The sequence below is a fragment of the Tyto alba genome, unplaced genomic scaffold (genome assembly GCF_018691265.1).
Source record: "Tyto alba isolate M040663 unplaced genomic scaffold, T.alba_DEE_v4.0 Super-Scaffold_42, whole genome shotgun sequence".
NCBI classification, from domain to species: Eukaryota; Metazoa; Chordata; class Aves; order Strigiformes; family Tytonidae; genus Tyto; species Tyto alba.
In genome coordinates this window covers 30,131,945-30,147,981 of record NW_024881318.1, presented here as the reverse complement: position 1 = coordinate 30,147,981, position 16,037 = coordinate 30,131,945, and the positions used below count along the sequence as shown (strand labels likewise).

The window sequence follows — 16,037 nt, the reverse complement described above, 5'->3', positions numbered from 1 at the left end:
TACAGTCAGCACTAGGTCTGTCAAGAAAGTTATCAAATATCTGTGTTACACATTCAGTAGCACATCACTGCAGGACAATGAAGTTTTCAGGTACTCTGACTATCAGCAATGGAAAAGTGGGCCTGAAGTAATTTTTGTGGAAATATAAGCACCTGATCTAAGAAGGAGCATATGTGGCAACCAGGAAACAAGATCTTTTAATCTAAAGTCTTGGATAATCCCTCTATTTTTAACTCTTTGGACTTTTGCCATTTTTATGTGGGGCTTGGGTGAAAGGAAGTTAAGTGCTTTTCTTTGTCACAGCTTTCCCAGGAATAGAAGTAAATTACATTGGGGGAAAATTCCTTTTCCTTAACATTCAGCTTTCTCTCAGACCTGAGAATTTTATAAGACTTCTGCATTTTTCTCCTAACAATACTAAAATCTGTAATTTGTTTATATATATATATTTTTTTTTTTTTTTTTTTTTTTAAGTCAATCCCTAATTGATTCACCAGCATTACCTTACTGATGTGACTGAAAGATTTAATGTCATTCTCTAGCTGGACAAGGGATTCTTGTTACCAAAATCCCTTGACAAGTAATAAGGATTGTTCATGGGATCACAAAGACATTTTTGTGCCCGTGCTTCATCCAGTAAATGATGAACATAAGGGAAATTGGTATATATAGTAATGGACTTTGACTTTGGATTTTTTCACTTAATTCGTTCATTACATTGAGATGACACACCACATATCTTTGATCATTTGCAGACTTTTCATACACTCTAACATCTTCCTGAAACACTGTAGCACAGACTGTACTAGTGCTGCAAGTCTAGGTTATGCTCATATATGTATGTGAATTACCGCATTTTTATTGCCTGGTTATTTTTACTCCCCTGGATTCAGTAGAATTAATTATAAAGGCATAAATTAGTACAGATTTTAGCTGATTTGAATTACAAACGCTGTTCTAAGAACGACGTTTAAAAACAAAGAAGTCTGAATTTTTTATTCCTAGAACTCAACAGTTTGCTTAATGACTTTATTCTGACTATTAGTACACAACAAATTCACATTCAAACACAATATTAAAATTGAAGGATTTGAAGGCAGAACATTGAACGGTGACAGTTCTTTTCAGGTACCGGTCACTACAACATATTACTTAAACCTGTAAAAATTTTACTGTTCCTGCCAATGATGTGCATATTTTAGGCAAACGGACATGCCTGAAAAATGCTTAAAGATTAAAAGATTGAAAAAATAGGCTTATTTTGTCTTATTCTTCTTTGTTTATAATTTGATAACATTAATGAGATGAGACTAATAATGTCCCCTTGCAATTGGAAAAACTGAATAAGTTCATTTCAAGAAGCAGAACTGGTTTTTCAGTGACAACAAATTACCTTCATTTTGCTCAGATATAAGAGATACTGTATTATAAAATTACTTTGAACCTTATTAAGGTAATCTTGAGTATGTAACCTATAATAGATCTAAAGCACAATGGGAGCCCTGAATGTGCTATCTGTAGAGTCCAGCACATGAAAATAAATGGCCCAAATTGCTCAGAAAATTATATTCAGACTCCTGTTATAGCTAGTTGATATGAGCAAATAGCATCTGTGAAACATCTTACCTTTATAAGGCAGTATAAACCAACACAATATAAAACATCCCCATATGTTTTGTGCTATTGCCTTTCCAAAGACTTCCTGCTTCTATCTATTCAAATTTGCTTTAGCTAAATCTGTGTATTCTTTGGGGACTTCTGCTATCTCTCTGAATATATTTAGGCTGTGGATGACTAAGTGTCTATTTTCCCTATGTGAACGCTGGTTTTCTCCTGTTACTGTTATTTGAGGGCAAATTTGGTTTTACATTAGCACTGGCAGCTGAAGAAATAATATTTACATGTGCAGACACTGATCACAAGCAGTCACCGCCATAACTTTAGAAATACTTTCTGTGCGTATATAAAGCTGAAATTAGAGCAGTTCTGACTCTTTTCTCTCCTTTCCTCAACTTGTTCGGAATAGCTGTAACCTGTTATCCTACCACATAAACTCTGCTTTCCAGGTTGGCTGTGTTGTCTTTAACTTCTTGCTACCTCTTTGCAATAAAGTCTATTTTACCACATGCTGCTTCTTCTTCTTCTTCATACTTCTTCATGCTTCTCCTTCCTACTTGCACTCTTGTTGACCCTAGAAGATGTGTCAATCTTGAACTCCTTCCCTCTCAGGAGCCTCTGCCTATTTTGGGTCAGCTTCCTCCAGATATTCTGGGGTTTATCTGCCCTTATAGTACAGATGTTTCTGTGGTAGAGATTTGATCTTCTTCCCGTAGCCTTTGAAATATTACCCCATTAGGGTGACTCTTTGCTGCTTCCTTCAGTGCCTCTCCCACTCCTCCTTTGGACCAGTTCCTCCAGAAGTCATCCTTAAAATGGTCAAGTTTTAACTTGCTTATTCCGCCTCTGAGGAAGGCATTTACAAGGAGCTGATGCAAATGTTTTTCTATCAGAAATCTTCACAAGCAACACCTCCAAAGTTTCCTCATTTACTGCTCTCAGCAGTGAGCTCTCTGGCAGCCCTCACTAGTCTGCACCATCAGAAAACAGAGCATGTCTCTTTCAAGATGGTTATCTCCAGGATGTGCATGTTTATATTTTCTTGGCACTAAGTATTATGTAAAAGTACTGCAGATTTAATCAAAATTATTAAAAACAAGCAAATAAAGGCTTTAAAGTAAAGGCATTGAGGAGGCATATCTGAGGCTCTTTTGCTTACTTTTTTTTTTTTTTTTTAGTTTTTCTGGGTAGTTTCTTCTCTGCCATCAGAAGGACCTGTCTCTCCTTCCTTAGATATCACTGATACTTATTGTCATGAAATATCTGGATGGGTGTAATGTTTTACACAAAGAAGAATTATGATTACTTCAGACAAAATAATAATGACTTTGCTAAATCTTGGGTATTTTAGAGAGACAAAACTACTGCTGTTGATTGAAAAACACATACCACCAAACTAATAATAAGTATATTATGATTATAATCACCCAGCAAAAGAGACTAACTTGTCTCTTTTCCTGGGATTAGAAAAGGCATATAATACACAGAGCAGGTGCTGGACCAGTAAGTATCAGCTCTTCTGATTTTACTTCTATAGTGTTTTAAGCAAGAGGGTTGACTTTAGTCTGCAGCTACAGACAAATGAATACTATGAATACCAAGCACCATTTCTTCAAATAAACATATTTCTGAATCTTGATCAGATTCTGGAGATGACTCTGTGAGTTAAATAGAGTTGTTCTTCTTAGACCAAAGTAGAGCAATTTAGAAATACACCAGAAGCTTCTAGACCTACCTTCATCATTCTTTTGGTGTGGATTCCTCAGATATGCCAGGAGTGGTATAATTCTGAAGTACAGCATATCAGATACAGTCAGGGCATGGACAGTGCTGAAAACCCCTATATCCTGGTCAACTATACTAGACAGAAGATTTTACCTCTCCGCCCATACAAGACTTGGATGTAGGACACCAAAGGGCCTGACTGATGAACACTATTGACTGATGAACACTATTGAGATCCAGATTTTCAGATTTGCAGAAGAGATGAATGAGTGACACTCTGGGCTGTGGCCATGTCTATTAGTTACCTGAGACAGAGGATGTCTTCTCCCTTGTTACCATGGTTTGATGTTTTCAGAATCAAAAAATAGTCTGTGGAGCACGCTGAGAGTTTATATCTGTGCTCCCATTTGGGATCAAGTTTACTTCAGGTTGATTCTCTGGGCTGCTCTATAAGAGCTCCAGTAGAAGTTTCTCAAACCTACTTCCTAGGAATTCAGGTTACATCTGAACAGAGGACTTGTCCTTTCCCTCACATGTACCTTAATGCAATAATTAGGGCTCTTTTTAGTCACTCACCATTAGCATTTCTGCTAATCCCTGCTGTTTAGACTGGGGGCTTTTTCCTTCTAATGACAGTGCTCATTATTAACAAGAAAGAAATATTTTGTTCCGAAAAGGAGAACATCTATCCTTCTGATTCTGATTATTTTATTCCAGCAAACAGAGTGTGAGGTCCTCATAGACCTTCTCTCTTTCACTTCTAAGAGATTTGAGAAATGTTAGGCATTCTACTATCATAGAGATATTTTTGTTATGACACTATTGGTAGGACAAGCTTATTCCTGCAGCTATGAATCATAATGTTATGTCAAAATATAATTAAAATTATGGCAGTTTGCATAATACATCTCTATTTTATATATATATATATATATATATATTGTTGTGGTTTGAGCCTGGTCGGCAGTCAACCACCCCACAGCCACTCACTCACCCTCCCTCCCAACCTGGGAATGGGGGAGGGAATTGGAGGGGTAAAGGGAGACTTGCAGGTTGAGATAGAAACAGTTTAATAATGGTAGTAAAATGAAAACAATGACAGCAATAGAAAATATAAACGGGCAATGCACAGTGCGATTGCTCACCACCCGCTGACCAATACCCAGCCCATTCCTGGATAGCGATCCCAAAATATCAAGATCCTCCAATCGCAACCCTGGAAGCGAGCGAGAGAGAGCCCCTTCCCAACCACCCCTCCTTTATATAGTGAGCGTGACGTTACATGATATGGAATATTTCATTGGCCAGTTTGGGTCTGGTGCTCTGGTCATGCTCCCTCCCTGCTTCTTGTGCACTTGCACACGGGCAGGACATGGGGAGTTGGAGAGACCTTGAAATCTCAGTAGCAGCTGAAAACATCAGTGTTCTATCAGCATTCTTCTCATACCAAAACCAGTGCTGAATCTAAAACAGCACTATTCTAGTTACCAAAAATCTATTCCAGCCCAAGGCATGGGCTACCAAACATCTAAAATATTTAATTCAGACTACCAGGATCACACCACTGCAATGCAAGAGTGCCTCAGTTGTCTGTGTTATACTTTCTGTTGGCAATATATTTGCTTTCCCTCTTCTGTAAAGTTTCTCAGATATCTCCTCTGCACCAAGCAGGTTTTTTTATGACTTATTGTCTTTACCTCTAAGTGACAAACATTCATTACTACTGTAGGTCTCATTAGCCTTTTGAAAAAGCACTGATTGAACATGTATTCCACATGTAATAAATTCATTTCTGTTCAGTGCTCCAAGATGATCATTCTTTTATTCGGATGACCTGTTTCCCAAATCACCAATCACACCTCCTGCTTCCCAATTCAGGATTTTAAGCGTTACTGAATTTCCATTTTCAAGTCCTTTGACCTACTGCAGAGTTGCAAACTTACCTATTCATTCATTTCACATTTTGTCCCTGAGGCAGCAGAATGAATTTGCCTCAATAAAATTCTGTTGCAGCTGAGCTTTGATTTTGTATTATAAAGACAAGCACTGAATCCTTGTTGGCATAAATTCCATTTAAGATATCAGAGCTATAGTGATTTATTCCCACTGATGATTTGTCTCAAAGGCATTATTCTTTCACCTATTTTTTAACTTTCTTGTGTTTTCTCTTCTAGGGCAACAGGCTTTGGCTTTTTGAATGCACTATGCAAAGCAGCAGCTGTACTTGGAAACTTAATATTTGGTTCTCTTGTTGGTATCACCAAAGCAATCCCTATTCTACTTGCTTCTACTGTTCTAGTATGTGGAGGTCTGGTAGGACTTCGGCTTCCTGACACAAGAACCCAGGTGTTGATGTAACTGGAAAAAGCCATTTACTATTTATTTCTTCCTTTGTACAAATGTCAACTCTCCTGACTGGTGGTGCAAAGGCTTCAGATTCTCAACTCTTAGTAGAGTGCTCAGATGTCAGAAATCAAACTCAAAAGATAATTTGGAGTGGCAGAGATTTAGAAACCTCTGTATGAAAGTTTGAAATTCCACTTTTGTTTGCTTGCATACATTGCTATTCAAACCACTTAACTTCAAACTGCAAAGCTACCTCTTAAAACACTTTCGGTGACATGCCCAGGAAGGTAAAAACCGTACTGATAATTAGATATTTAAAATGCAAGCAGTCATATTATATAAAAAATATGTGCTAAATTTGGCCATGACATTGTGAGCTTCTGTAACAGTATAGGCATACAAGTCTTAGTCTTACTTGGCAGTATCGGTTCAGAGAATATTAATGTATCAGTGCATGTAGCATTAATTAAGAAAATCCACAGATCACTTCGGAACTGAGAACACAGTTCTGCAGCTGTACTTAGATAGCAAAAACTTGTGGCAATGCCTCTTTCTTGGGAAACCTTTTTAGGCAGATTCAGTCTAAAGTGAAGATTACCAACTGCATCTCATATTTGCTGAGGAGAAGGCAACAGCTACTTCAGGGAGATGAAAAGACCATATAGGTAAGCGGCAAATAGAATAATATAATAAACAGTTTCATAATTTGCTGCTGATCCTCCAGAAAAATTTTGTTTTCTTCTCACTTGTGGCATCTGGAATATTTTTACCATTTTAAAAAAGTGAATTTGTCTTAATCCAGGAATGAATCAAAGCAAATATTTATGTTGTTGTAAGTATGAATAATGGAAGAATCAGATCACTGAACTATATGAAAAGTAAGATGCTTTCAGAAGCTTGTTTGGTATTTACACTTCTAATACATTTTTCTGTATCAGTGAATGGTTCTAAAAATATATGACCATAGAATGCACCTAGTAAATTGAGTCAGGTCATAACTTCAATATAGAGTATAATGTAATTAAAACATCTCAAAAGATTTTTTTTATATATATATAATAACAAGAAGAAAACAAATCTAGAAAATACCTTCATTTTTTTCAGAGTTTATACACTTCTTTATATAACCATTTTCTCAGCTGATATTTAATAGTTCTAGAAATATCTCACCATTTAACACTTTCCAATATCTCTCTGAAAGTCCATTAAGAAGGAAGCTATCACAAGGTGGCAGGGAGAGGTAATGCTTTTATTAGACTAAGTGCAAGGATGGAGAGTAAATGATAGTAAATATATTTCTTCTAAGCGATATGCTGTGGACTGTTCTGAATTACAGTAAAGAGTTCCTCACCAGTCCTACTGCTATGCAAAATGCTATGGGATCTCTTTAAAATATTAGCATTCAAAATTTAATACAAATAAATTTATAAAATTAACAGATCCTATGATGACAGAAACTGTCATTGATTTCAGTGGAGCTAAAACAACTTATATCAGCTGATGAACTGTCTGCAGTTTCAAGTTTCGAAGAACAAATTTATTATAAAACATAAAGAAATATTTATCAGGTTTTTAAAATTATTTCTGACAACATTTATTAGGTGGTTGAATCATTGCCAAAGAAATCAGGCTCTCAGAAGAGGTCATTGTGTAGTAAGATAGATTTTTTTTTCATTAGTTTTGGGTAGTAATATCTATCACTGTATTCTGTGTCAGTCATCATCTTAGTGGTATTGAAAGTGTCAGTAGAAGTCCCCATAAGAAGATCATTAATTACATTTAAAGCTTACTGTAATAATTTACTGATTCTAGAAGTTACATTTTTTGCTTACTAATAAATGCTTGTGCTACACATTGTAGCACCAAAATGTTAGCCCAAGATGTGGTTTTCTGCTATTAAGAAATTAAGAAAGTAGCTGAGTTAAAAAAGCATGAGTATGGAAAACTTGTGGGCATTTTTTTGATGTTGATAATTTAAATATAATATAGTAAGAAACAAAGTTTAGGAAGTGTGTTTATTTTGCAGTATAAACATTTAAGATATTATAAATGAAATATTTTATATTTAAATTTGATTTAAACATGTCTTTTAAATTTCTAACCTATGTTAAAAAGAAAGAAAAAAAAAAAGGAGGAAGAATTCTTTTTCACCAAGTTCCAGGTGAAGAACAAAATGCTGGTTTTAGTTTTGCATCTGTTACTTTTGTTCACTAGTCATAGTCTTAGTATTATGCCAAGGCTGTTTTCTCCAATGAGAATTATATTTGAGCCCTATTGCTCTGTGTCATTCATTAGTAGCATGTGCCCTCCTCCTTGTACTTACTGCACAATTTATTTTGAAATCTGAAGCCTCTGTACATATTTGGAGTGAACATCAACAGCAATGGTAAAATATTACATTGTCTTGTTATGCACTATGCACTGTCTGCTTGAAGTAGTATATTCTGTCCATCTCTGTATGTAATTTTGAAAAGCATCCAGATCCATCACTTCATGCCACCTGACCAGTGTGGAGAAATTGGGCCACAGAAAAATAAGGTTCAACTTTTGAGAGCTACAGTTCAAGGCTAACGCATTAAAATCTCATTACATGTAAAATTACGTTGATTTCAATGATGGTTCTTATCATAAATCCTGAATATGTCATAGGTATGTAACTAAGTCTGGATGAAGTGGAATATAGCAACAACAGGAATTAGTAAAGAACAAAATTCACAACTACATCGACCTTACATGGTCCAGAATTAGAGTGTTCTGAGGTAGGTAAAGGAAAAAAGAATAGTGGGTAGAAAAGGGGAGAAAAAGTAAATGGAAGAGATGAACAAATTAAAAAAATCCATGAACATTTCCAACATATTAAACAGTACTTAAAGCTAGAATTTCCCTAGCTGGTGAGCCAGTTGGCTCAACAGATTTGAACTAGTGCACAAGCCAGCGTCAAGCTGTTTGAATAACCTATTGTTTGGGCTTGAGCACAGTAAAGATTTATTTCACAAAGACAAAAGAAGTTAATGCAATTTCAAGTTACAAATTCTTGGTTAGATAGGTACAGTCCACAGGCTGGAACAGAAATACTTAATCTATGGAGATCTGGACACAAATAATACATTATAAACAAAAGTCATTTGGCTGGTCTTTAGCGAATTTGTCTTTTTTTGCAGCTTCCGGAGCAATCTTAGGTAATAAATAATGGACAGTAGGAATTACGCTTCCTTTCTATGTCTATTCACTTATATTTCTCACAAAGAATATCCTAGTGACCTGGTTAGAACCCTGATACACACAGAGAACCAAACTTGGTAACATTTGTGTATCAGAGCTATCAAACATATATAATCAAAACTGCTTATTTGTCTGTTTTGGTCACTGAATTGACTAACCACTAATTGGAAACTTCTTTCAGTCTAAATTGAAGTAGGATATAAGGTCTAGGGCACTTCTCCTGCAAAGCTGAAAGACTCATCCCAACCACAGCAATGACAAAAAGTACAGTGGCCCCTAAAGACCAAGGAAGACCGACAGTATTTAGAATGGTATTAACCATGACAGTCAACTACTTTCAAATTTTAAAAATGTCCACAAGAGAGACCACATGTTTTCATTTTTGGCAAAGAAATTTTATTTTAATTAGTTTTACACATTAAAGGTTTTCTGATAGTAGAGCTTGACTTAGCAAACTCTTATTTCTTGAAAGCATCTTATTCACTGTGTTTGTACATTTTAACCAGGTTGGCTATATTCATGCTAGCACCTTGTTGGTTGGAAGCATGTACTATAACATTTGGTATGCGTTGCGTTGATTGCTGATTACGGACTCCTAGCAATGGAATCAGGACTAGGTGTTCATTTTTTCTGGAGTGCTGAAAGGAATTTCAAATGAATTATATGTTGGAAAGCCTTCCTCCCCTATGCAAGTGCCCTTCCAGAGGTGTGTACTACAAAACTTCCACACAGGTGAAAAAGTGTTAGCCCTCCTTCCTCATGGCTCTTCTGGTCTACTCTTTGTTCATTATCTTAGAAAAGTGGCTCAAAGTAAGACTGGTAACTCAAGCTCTGCTCTTTTTCTCTTCATGTCCTTCCATTCATTCCATCCCACATTGCTTTTTTCACTACAGGACCAGTCTTAAATAAAGTCAAAACTTGCTGCTCATGGTCTCCCTTGCTTCTGGCTTCATAGTAACATTCCATAAGAAGGTTTGCCACATGTCTTTTTCAATTTGGCCATCATTTTTTAAACCAAGATGGAAAGTGAGCTCAGAAGTCCTTCAGACAATTTTACCCATTTGAGGCAGCCAGACTCCACATTTCCCTGTGTATCCAGAAGGCTGAACTAATACAAGGAGGGGTCTCCTCTCAGAATGGCCCTTGCTGGACTACTTTTGTTGTAGGTGCAGATATGGGTGAATCTTGTCTGTGTGCCCAGCTCAGCTCCATTTGTAAGAAATTCTGTTCTTGTTTTCTTTTTCTGCTACTATAGTGTGGTATCTTTGTGTAACTGCTCCTGAGGCACAACTGCTGATTGGAATTCTTAGCAATATAATCTAGTCCTTGGCCCCTCTATGGAAAGCCTCTGTGTGCTGGGCTTTAGCTCTCTTCTCTGTGAGTTTTAAAATGATCTTCATCAGTCAGAGAAAGATGTTTACATCGAGTCACACCTCTTTACCTAAACAAGATGATATCATGCTAATACAACTTACAAGCCATGTTTCCTGTTTAATAACCTGGAAATGCAATTGAAATTTCAATCACAATGTTAAAAAATGAATCCTTGCACTCAGGGGGTCAAATACACAAAAAGTGAAAACAGAAATGCTTCACTTCCTCTGGAGTCTTGAAAGAAAACACATGTTCAGTTATATTCCAGAAGAAAGCATGTGGGAGAGACTGCTTTTCCTCTGTATTTCCTGTCTTCTTGTTCATTAAACTTACTGTTAAATATTAGGTATTTGCCTGAATTAGTACTTTCCAATGCTATTAGTTCAGGAAACACAACATGAAAAGACAGACTTTTGCCTGTGGTTTGAAGGAAAAACAGGGGTCAGACAGTGATGTGGAATTAGCAGAGACATGTTAGCCAGAAAATCTGGAACTCAGTTCAGAACCTGAATTAGAGAGCACTAATTTATAATGCTATTTGCAGATCTCCCTCACTTTCACTTACCCTCACTCAATCTACAACCAGTCTATATGCTGAAATCAGCTTCATTTGCTTTCTTTTAACATTAGTTATTTCAAACAAGTGATGCAAAGTATTTTTGGATCCATTATTGTTATCGGCATCCTTTATTTTTTTTACAATGGTGAATACCCTACTTCTTCCTGCAAAGGAACGTTCCTTCAATATTTACTCCTACTCTAGATGTGTAAGAGTAATATATAGAACTTCATCCACATTCAGGTCCTTTCTTTGATGCAGTGGCTTAGCATTTCAAAAACAAGAAAAAGACAAAATGGGCCTGATTTATTCACTTTTATTATTTGATAATAGGTCGAATTATCTCCAAAGATGATGACCTGCAATATGTAACCATGTTTCATAGCCCTTGGAGTACATTCTGTCCAACTAAAAATTAATAAACCAGTAACTTTTGGCAGTGTCCTCCCATGACATACACAGAAGATACACTTACTAGGATCAAAATACTTAGGAAAAAAATGGGGGAAAATACAGGTGTAATTGGTTTCTGGGGTAAACAATCTTCCCTGATTGACAAAGGTCTAGAAGATATTGCTTGCTTCTGACCAGTACACAGTCCAATAACCAAAGATTGGAGATTACTTAACAATGAAGGTATTGTATGAGTATGACCTGACACAAAAGTATTGTCCTTTCCACTCAGGGTATTCATGAATATACATTTTAATGACACATACCTGAGAAGATTTGTAGAGATCTTTCCCCTACTCTGTCCATCAACACTTCTGAGCTGTAGCCAGACACATCCATCTGCAAGTGAAAGAGAGAAATTGCTGGCAGTCTGGCTTTCATCACTCTCTCCACAGCTAACCACCTAAGATCATTATGCTTGGATCCTAAGGATCTGATTTTTTGCTCATCTTCCTACTTTCTAATTTTGGACATCTACCACCTGCCACTCAGTTTTCACCAGTAGTCCTGACCAAGCAAGTTGAAGTTACTTGCTGCTAATGGACAGTGCTCATAACTCATCACAAGCACAGTACTCGAGTCCAATGTCCTATGTGTTCTTCCAGTTTCATCCATTGTTTAGAGCTAGAGTTGTCACCTAATATTTACCTCTGATAATACTGCATGTTTTCTAAGCTATAAGACATGTCTTCTATCCTCTTACTGTCTGCCTTGGAAATACATGTTTGTCTCCCACTGGCCATATGGTAAATGTAATTTTTGAATCCCATGTAAACCTGACTTACCCAGTTAAAAGGTGATCTTTCAAAAGAAGGGGTTCAGGAAATACTAATGAATTGGAATCAAATTAAATACAAACTATGAAGAGGAAGATTTCGAGGCCTAGGGTTCTATTACCTTTATTTTTGTCATCTGTTTTCCTTAAATCCTAGCCTGCATCTATATAATACTGTCTATTGTAAAGAAGAGGTATTACACAGTTAGAGGTGAATACACATACAGACACACGTGTGGGTGAGTATACACACACTCCCCTCCCTATAACACAGGTGGATGTAACACTTACAAACTATATTCTCATATCAGTCTTGATGACACTAAGTATTATTTTCTGCATTGTGCATTATGCTTTGAACACAAATAACACCCTGTTCCGCTCCTTAGGCAGAACCCTTTACTTATTCATGTGCAAAATTGTTGGGATGCTAAGATTCATCATCTTAGCTGGCCATTAGCTTCCAATTATTGGAAGGGAACTTCTGAAATGATCTGAGAAATGAGCTCTGACTTGGACGTAGCCTTCCCCCCAACCTCGCCACCATAGTGTGCCAAACAGCAAACCAGCACATTGTGCAAAGGCACTGGTCATGTTCCAGTGACTAGGAGACCAGCACTCCCAGACACATAAAATTCTAAAATCTATTAATTTTGTCTTATTCAGCCAGAATTCCTTCAAATTATTCCATGTGGATCTTAACATGTTCACTTCTGTGTAATGTGTGAGAAAATGTCTGTGTCTTCCTGTATTGTATGTTTTTTATTGTTTCTGCATACATAGATGCTGTATGTTCTAGTAATGTGGTTAAACAATTGTTTGCTGCTGTTCTTATCAGCAATCTTTGACCAGCCTGAAACAGAACCATTGCCAGGGTGTCTTTCAATTAATGATTAACACCCACAAAGATCTTCTACAGTAATTACTGCTGTATAAAGTAATTGCAGCTATAATTTGAGCAAATCTAGGGTGAAAATAACAGCATATGCACACAGAAGAGTGAGGCTGAGAGAGCTCTTTCAAAAGCTCTGGCAACTGCTACATTTCTCCTTCCCTCTTCACAGGATATTCACTCTTTGCAGTGTGTTTTCTCTTGTGGGGGACATGCACACATGCTGAAGAACTAAGAAAACAGCAGAAGAAAGAGAGTATTCTTTCCACAGGACCTAACAGTGTATATTTGCTATAGGAAAGCCAACTCTCTACTAAGATTAAAACAAACTAAACAAACAAACTCAAGCAGCTTGCAATTCTTTTTTCTTTTGTTTGTTTTTTTTTTTTTTTTCATGTGTTCTATGACTTGATAAACTGCATATCAGTCTATACCAAACCTTTGGGAGGAAACTATGAAAGGGTAACAATGCCCGCATCATAGTACTTTTGGAAAGCAGTGGGTTTTTCCAAAAGGAAGATGTACTCACTGAGTGGGACTATGGCATATAGTTTCTAACTGTTATCATGGATAGACAGTTTTAAGTAGAAAATTGCCATTCAGATTCAAAGTAGTAGTAGATAATAGTACCTTCTATTTGGAAACTTGTAAACATAGGTTAAAACCAATAGTTTAGAAGGAAAAGGAGAATGGTAAAATTTGGAGAGCGGCTTACAAAACACAACCTCCCCACAACTCTGACAAGCCTTACAGCTCTTTCCTGTTTCTTCGTGCCACAAATCCATTCTGATACACTGACTGATTTCATTAGTGCTTCACTAGTGAAGGTTTTTACTGACATTTGCAACAAAAATGAGAGCAAGCATGAAATGAGCACTGTAGAAAAGATAGCTCATTTATAAAGAGTTTTAAAAAAATGCACCAGGTTGCTACCGACTGCATTTATTGTCTTCCTGGTGGTTTAGGATCCTACAAGGTGTTACATGAAACTGGTATTGTGTGTGTAAACTGATCCCTGCTTAAATCAGTGAAGGAATTTACAGGATCAGGATCTTAGCTTTCTCTTTCAAAACTATTAAATACATTATTGTCTATACTGTCATGCTGGAATTGTTGTGAGAGCAATGTATTATTTTAGCCCTTATTTTTAACATGAATAATTTTAGCCTGTTTTTTTTCCCTATGAACGTAATGTTTCCCAAACAGTAAAAGGATTTTTAATAGCATCCCATGCTGCAAGCCTAATAAATCAACTGACAGCTTATTTTAACCATTTTCTATAGAGTATTGTATTAAAAATCACAATTAAAACATTCCAAAAAAATGCTACATTACCCTCAGCTGCATAACATCATGACAACTAAATTGTATCTCATACTTGGCTTCAAATATATGCAATAATGTACTATACATAATCAGATTTTTTTTTTAAGTGGGCAGTCTCCTTTACAGTGTAATGACATGCAGAAGCCAGGCATCAAGGACAAGGTACTGAAAGTAGAACTCTTTGACTTCATTGTAATTTATTGTCATTGTCAGATTACTGATTTTCTTAAAAACTTGTTAGCATTTTCTAAGGCTGAGCAAGAGAAGGAAAACATGTATTCTTTCCTAGTTTCTCGTGAGATGTACTCTGTTCCCAGTTTCTCCTACTAAACTTCCACTCAAATTGCCAATTGCTCTGAGCCAACTGGGAGTACAATATTTCAAACTGTCTTTAGAGTACAAAAGTGCAGGTGTGTTAGCGTGCATATGTTGTCAAGGAAATCATAACCATTTCTGACAGTCTCCATTTCTTAATGCAAGGAAACATGTACATATTGTATATACAGTAATGAGCTACTTTGAAGTCAAATTCCCATTTATACATGTTTACTTACAGATCCGCTAATCTCCAACAAGATCTTGGCAATGGTCCTGACCCTTCTGTTTCTTTCTTTCTTTGTTTTCCTTACTGCTGTGTGTGATCTCCTGTAAAGCAGGTTGCAGTCATCACTATTGTATATACGTGTTTGCATGTGTGTGCCTTGATAAATTCTCTCTTTTGGAGTTCTGAATTTTTCATTTTAAGTCCAGCTGGCACAATTGTGAACTCATCTTTCCAGTATGCTCCTCTGTATCAGATTGCCAACTTCCAAAATGTTTGACCAAGTGTTTTGATTAAGTACCCTGAGGAAAGCTGTCTGTATACTTGTGAAAGGGCATGCTCTGTGTAGGATGACTGTGTACAGTATAAATATATAAAGCGTGGAAGTGTTTATAAATTTATCTGCCAAATATTTATCATCCATGTAACAAATGCGAAGTTATTTAGTGTACAACAGATTAATACAGGGGCATTTTTTTGCTCCACTATATTCAAATAAAGATTTGTTCTCTGCAATGAATATATATCAGGTGTGATGATAGCCAGAACATCATTTTTCACTACCCACAAAATACTGAAAACAGATGTTTTACCTTAATTAGTTCTTTTACAAAGGCTCTCTATCTACCTCATCTTTAGTGCCTGTAACAGAGGTTGAACATGTATTAAAAGAAAGCATGGAACAAGTTAATAAAGTTAAAGCAATGTAAATGACCGTAAAAAAAGACAGAATAAAAGTTGCTATGGTTGCAAGAGACAAAGTTCTTTAGTCAACCATCTGGGATTCATATTTTTATGGTACATAATTGCACAAAATAGACATCTGGCCTTTCACTGCATAACTGCACTGCAGGGGTATGTTATCACCAAAAGGGTCTAACTCTATGTGAAAAGCACACTGCTGCAAGGTATGATGATCCATGCATCCAAAAGGCCAATGGAAATTTATACAATAAACTATGGTTCCATAAGAACTTGGTATTCACCAAAAAAAACCCCAACCAAACCCTAAAAACTGAAGCAGCATTGCAACATTAATTCCTCATTGCGTTTGTACACTAAAGGCCTCCGAAAAGCTTCAACAGATCAAATGTGGTAACTTTAAAATAACAAAAAACTGCTGAGTTATTTATATTCTGCCATATCCATGACTGGATCAGAAATACATTTCCAAATATAGGTTATTCCAAACAGATGATGGACTAAA

General features: G+C 36.4%; 1 protein-coding gene across 1 annotated transcript in view; it reads left to right on the top strand.

The window, feature by feature from the left end:
* SV2C (synaptic vesicle glycoprotein 2C) overlaps window positions 1-15,591 on the top strand; it is a 123,721-nt gene extending 108,130 nt beyond the window's left edge. The window contains exon 13 of the mRNA XM_033009118.2: window positions 5,517-15,591. Coding sequence (XP_032865009.1) covers window positions 5,517-5,700 — 184 coding nt within the window. The 3' untranslated portion in view covers window positions 5,701-15,591. The remainder of the gene's footprint in view (window positions 1-5,516) is intronic.
* Window positions 15,592-16,037: the final 446 nt, after the last annotated feature.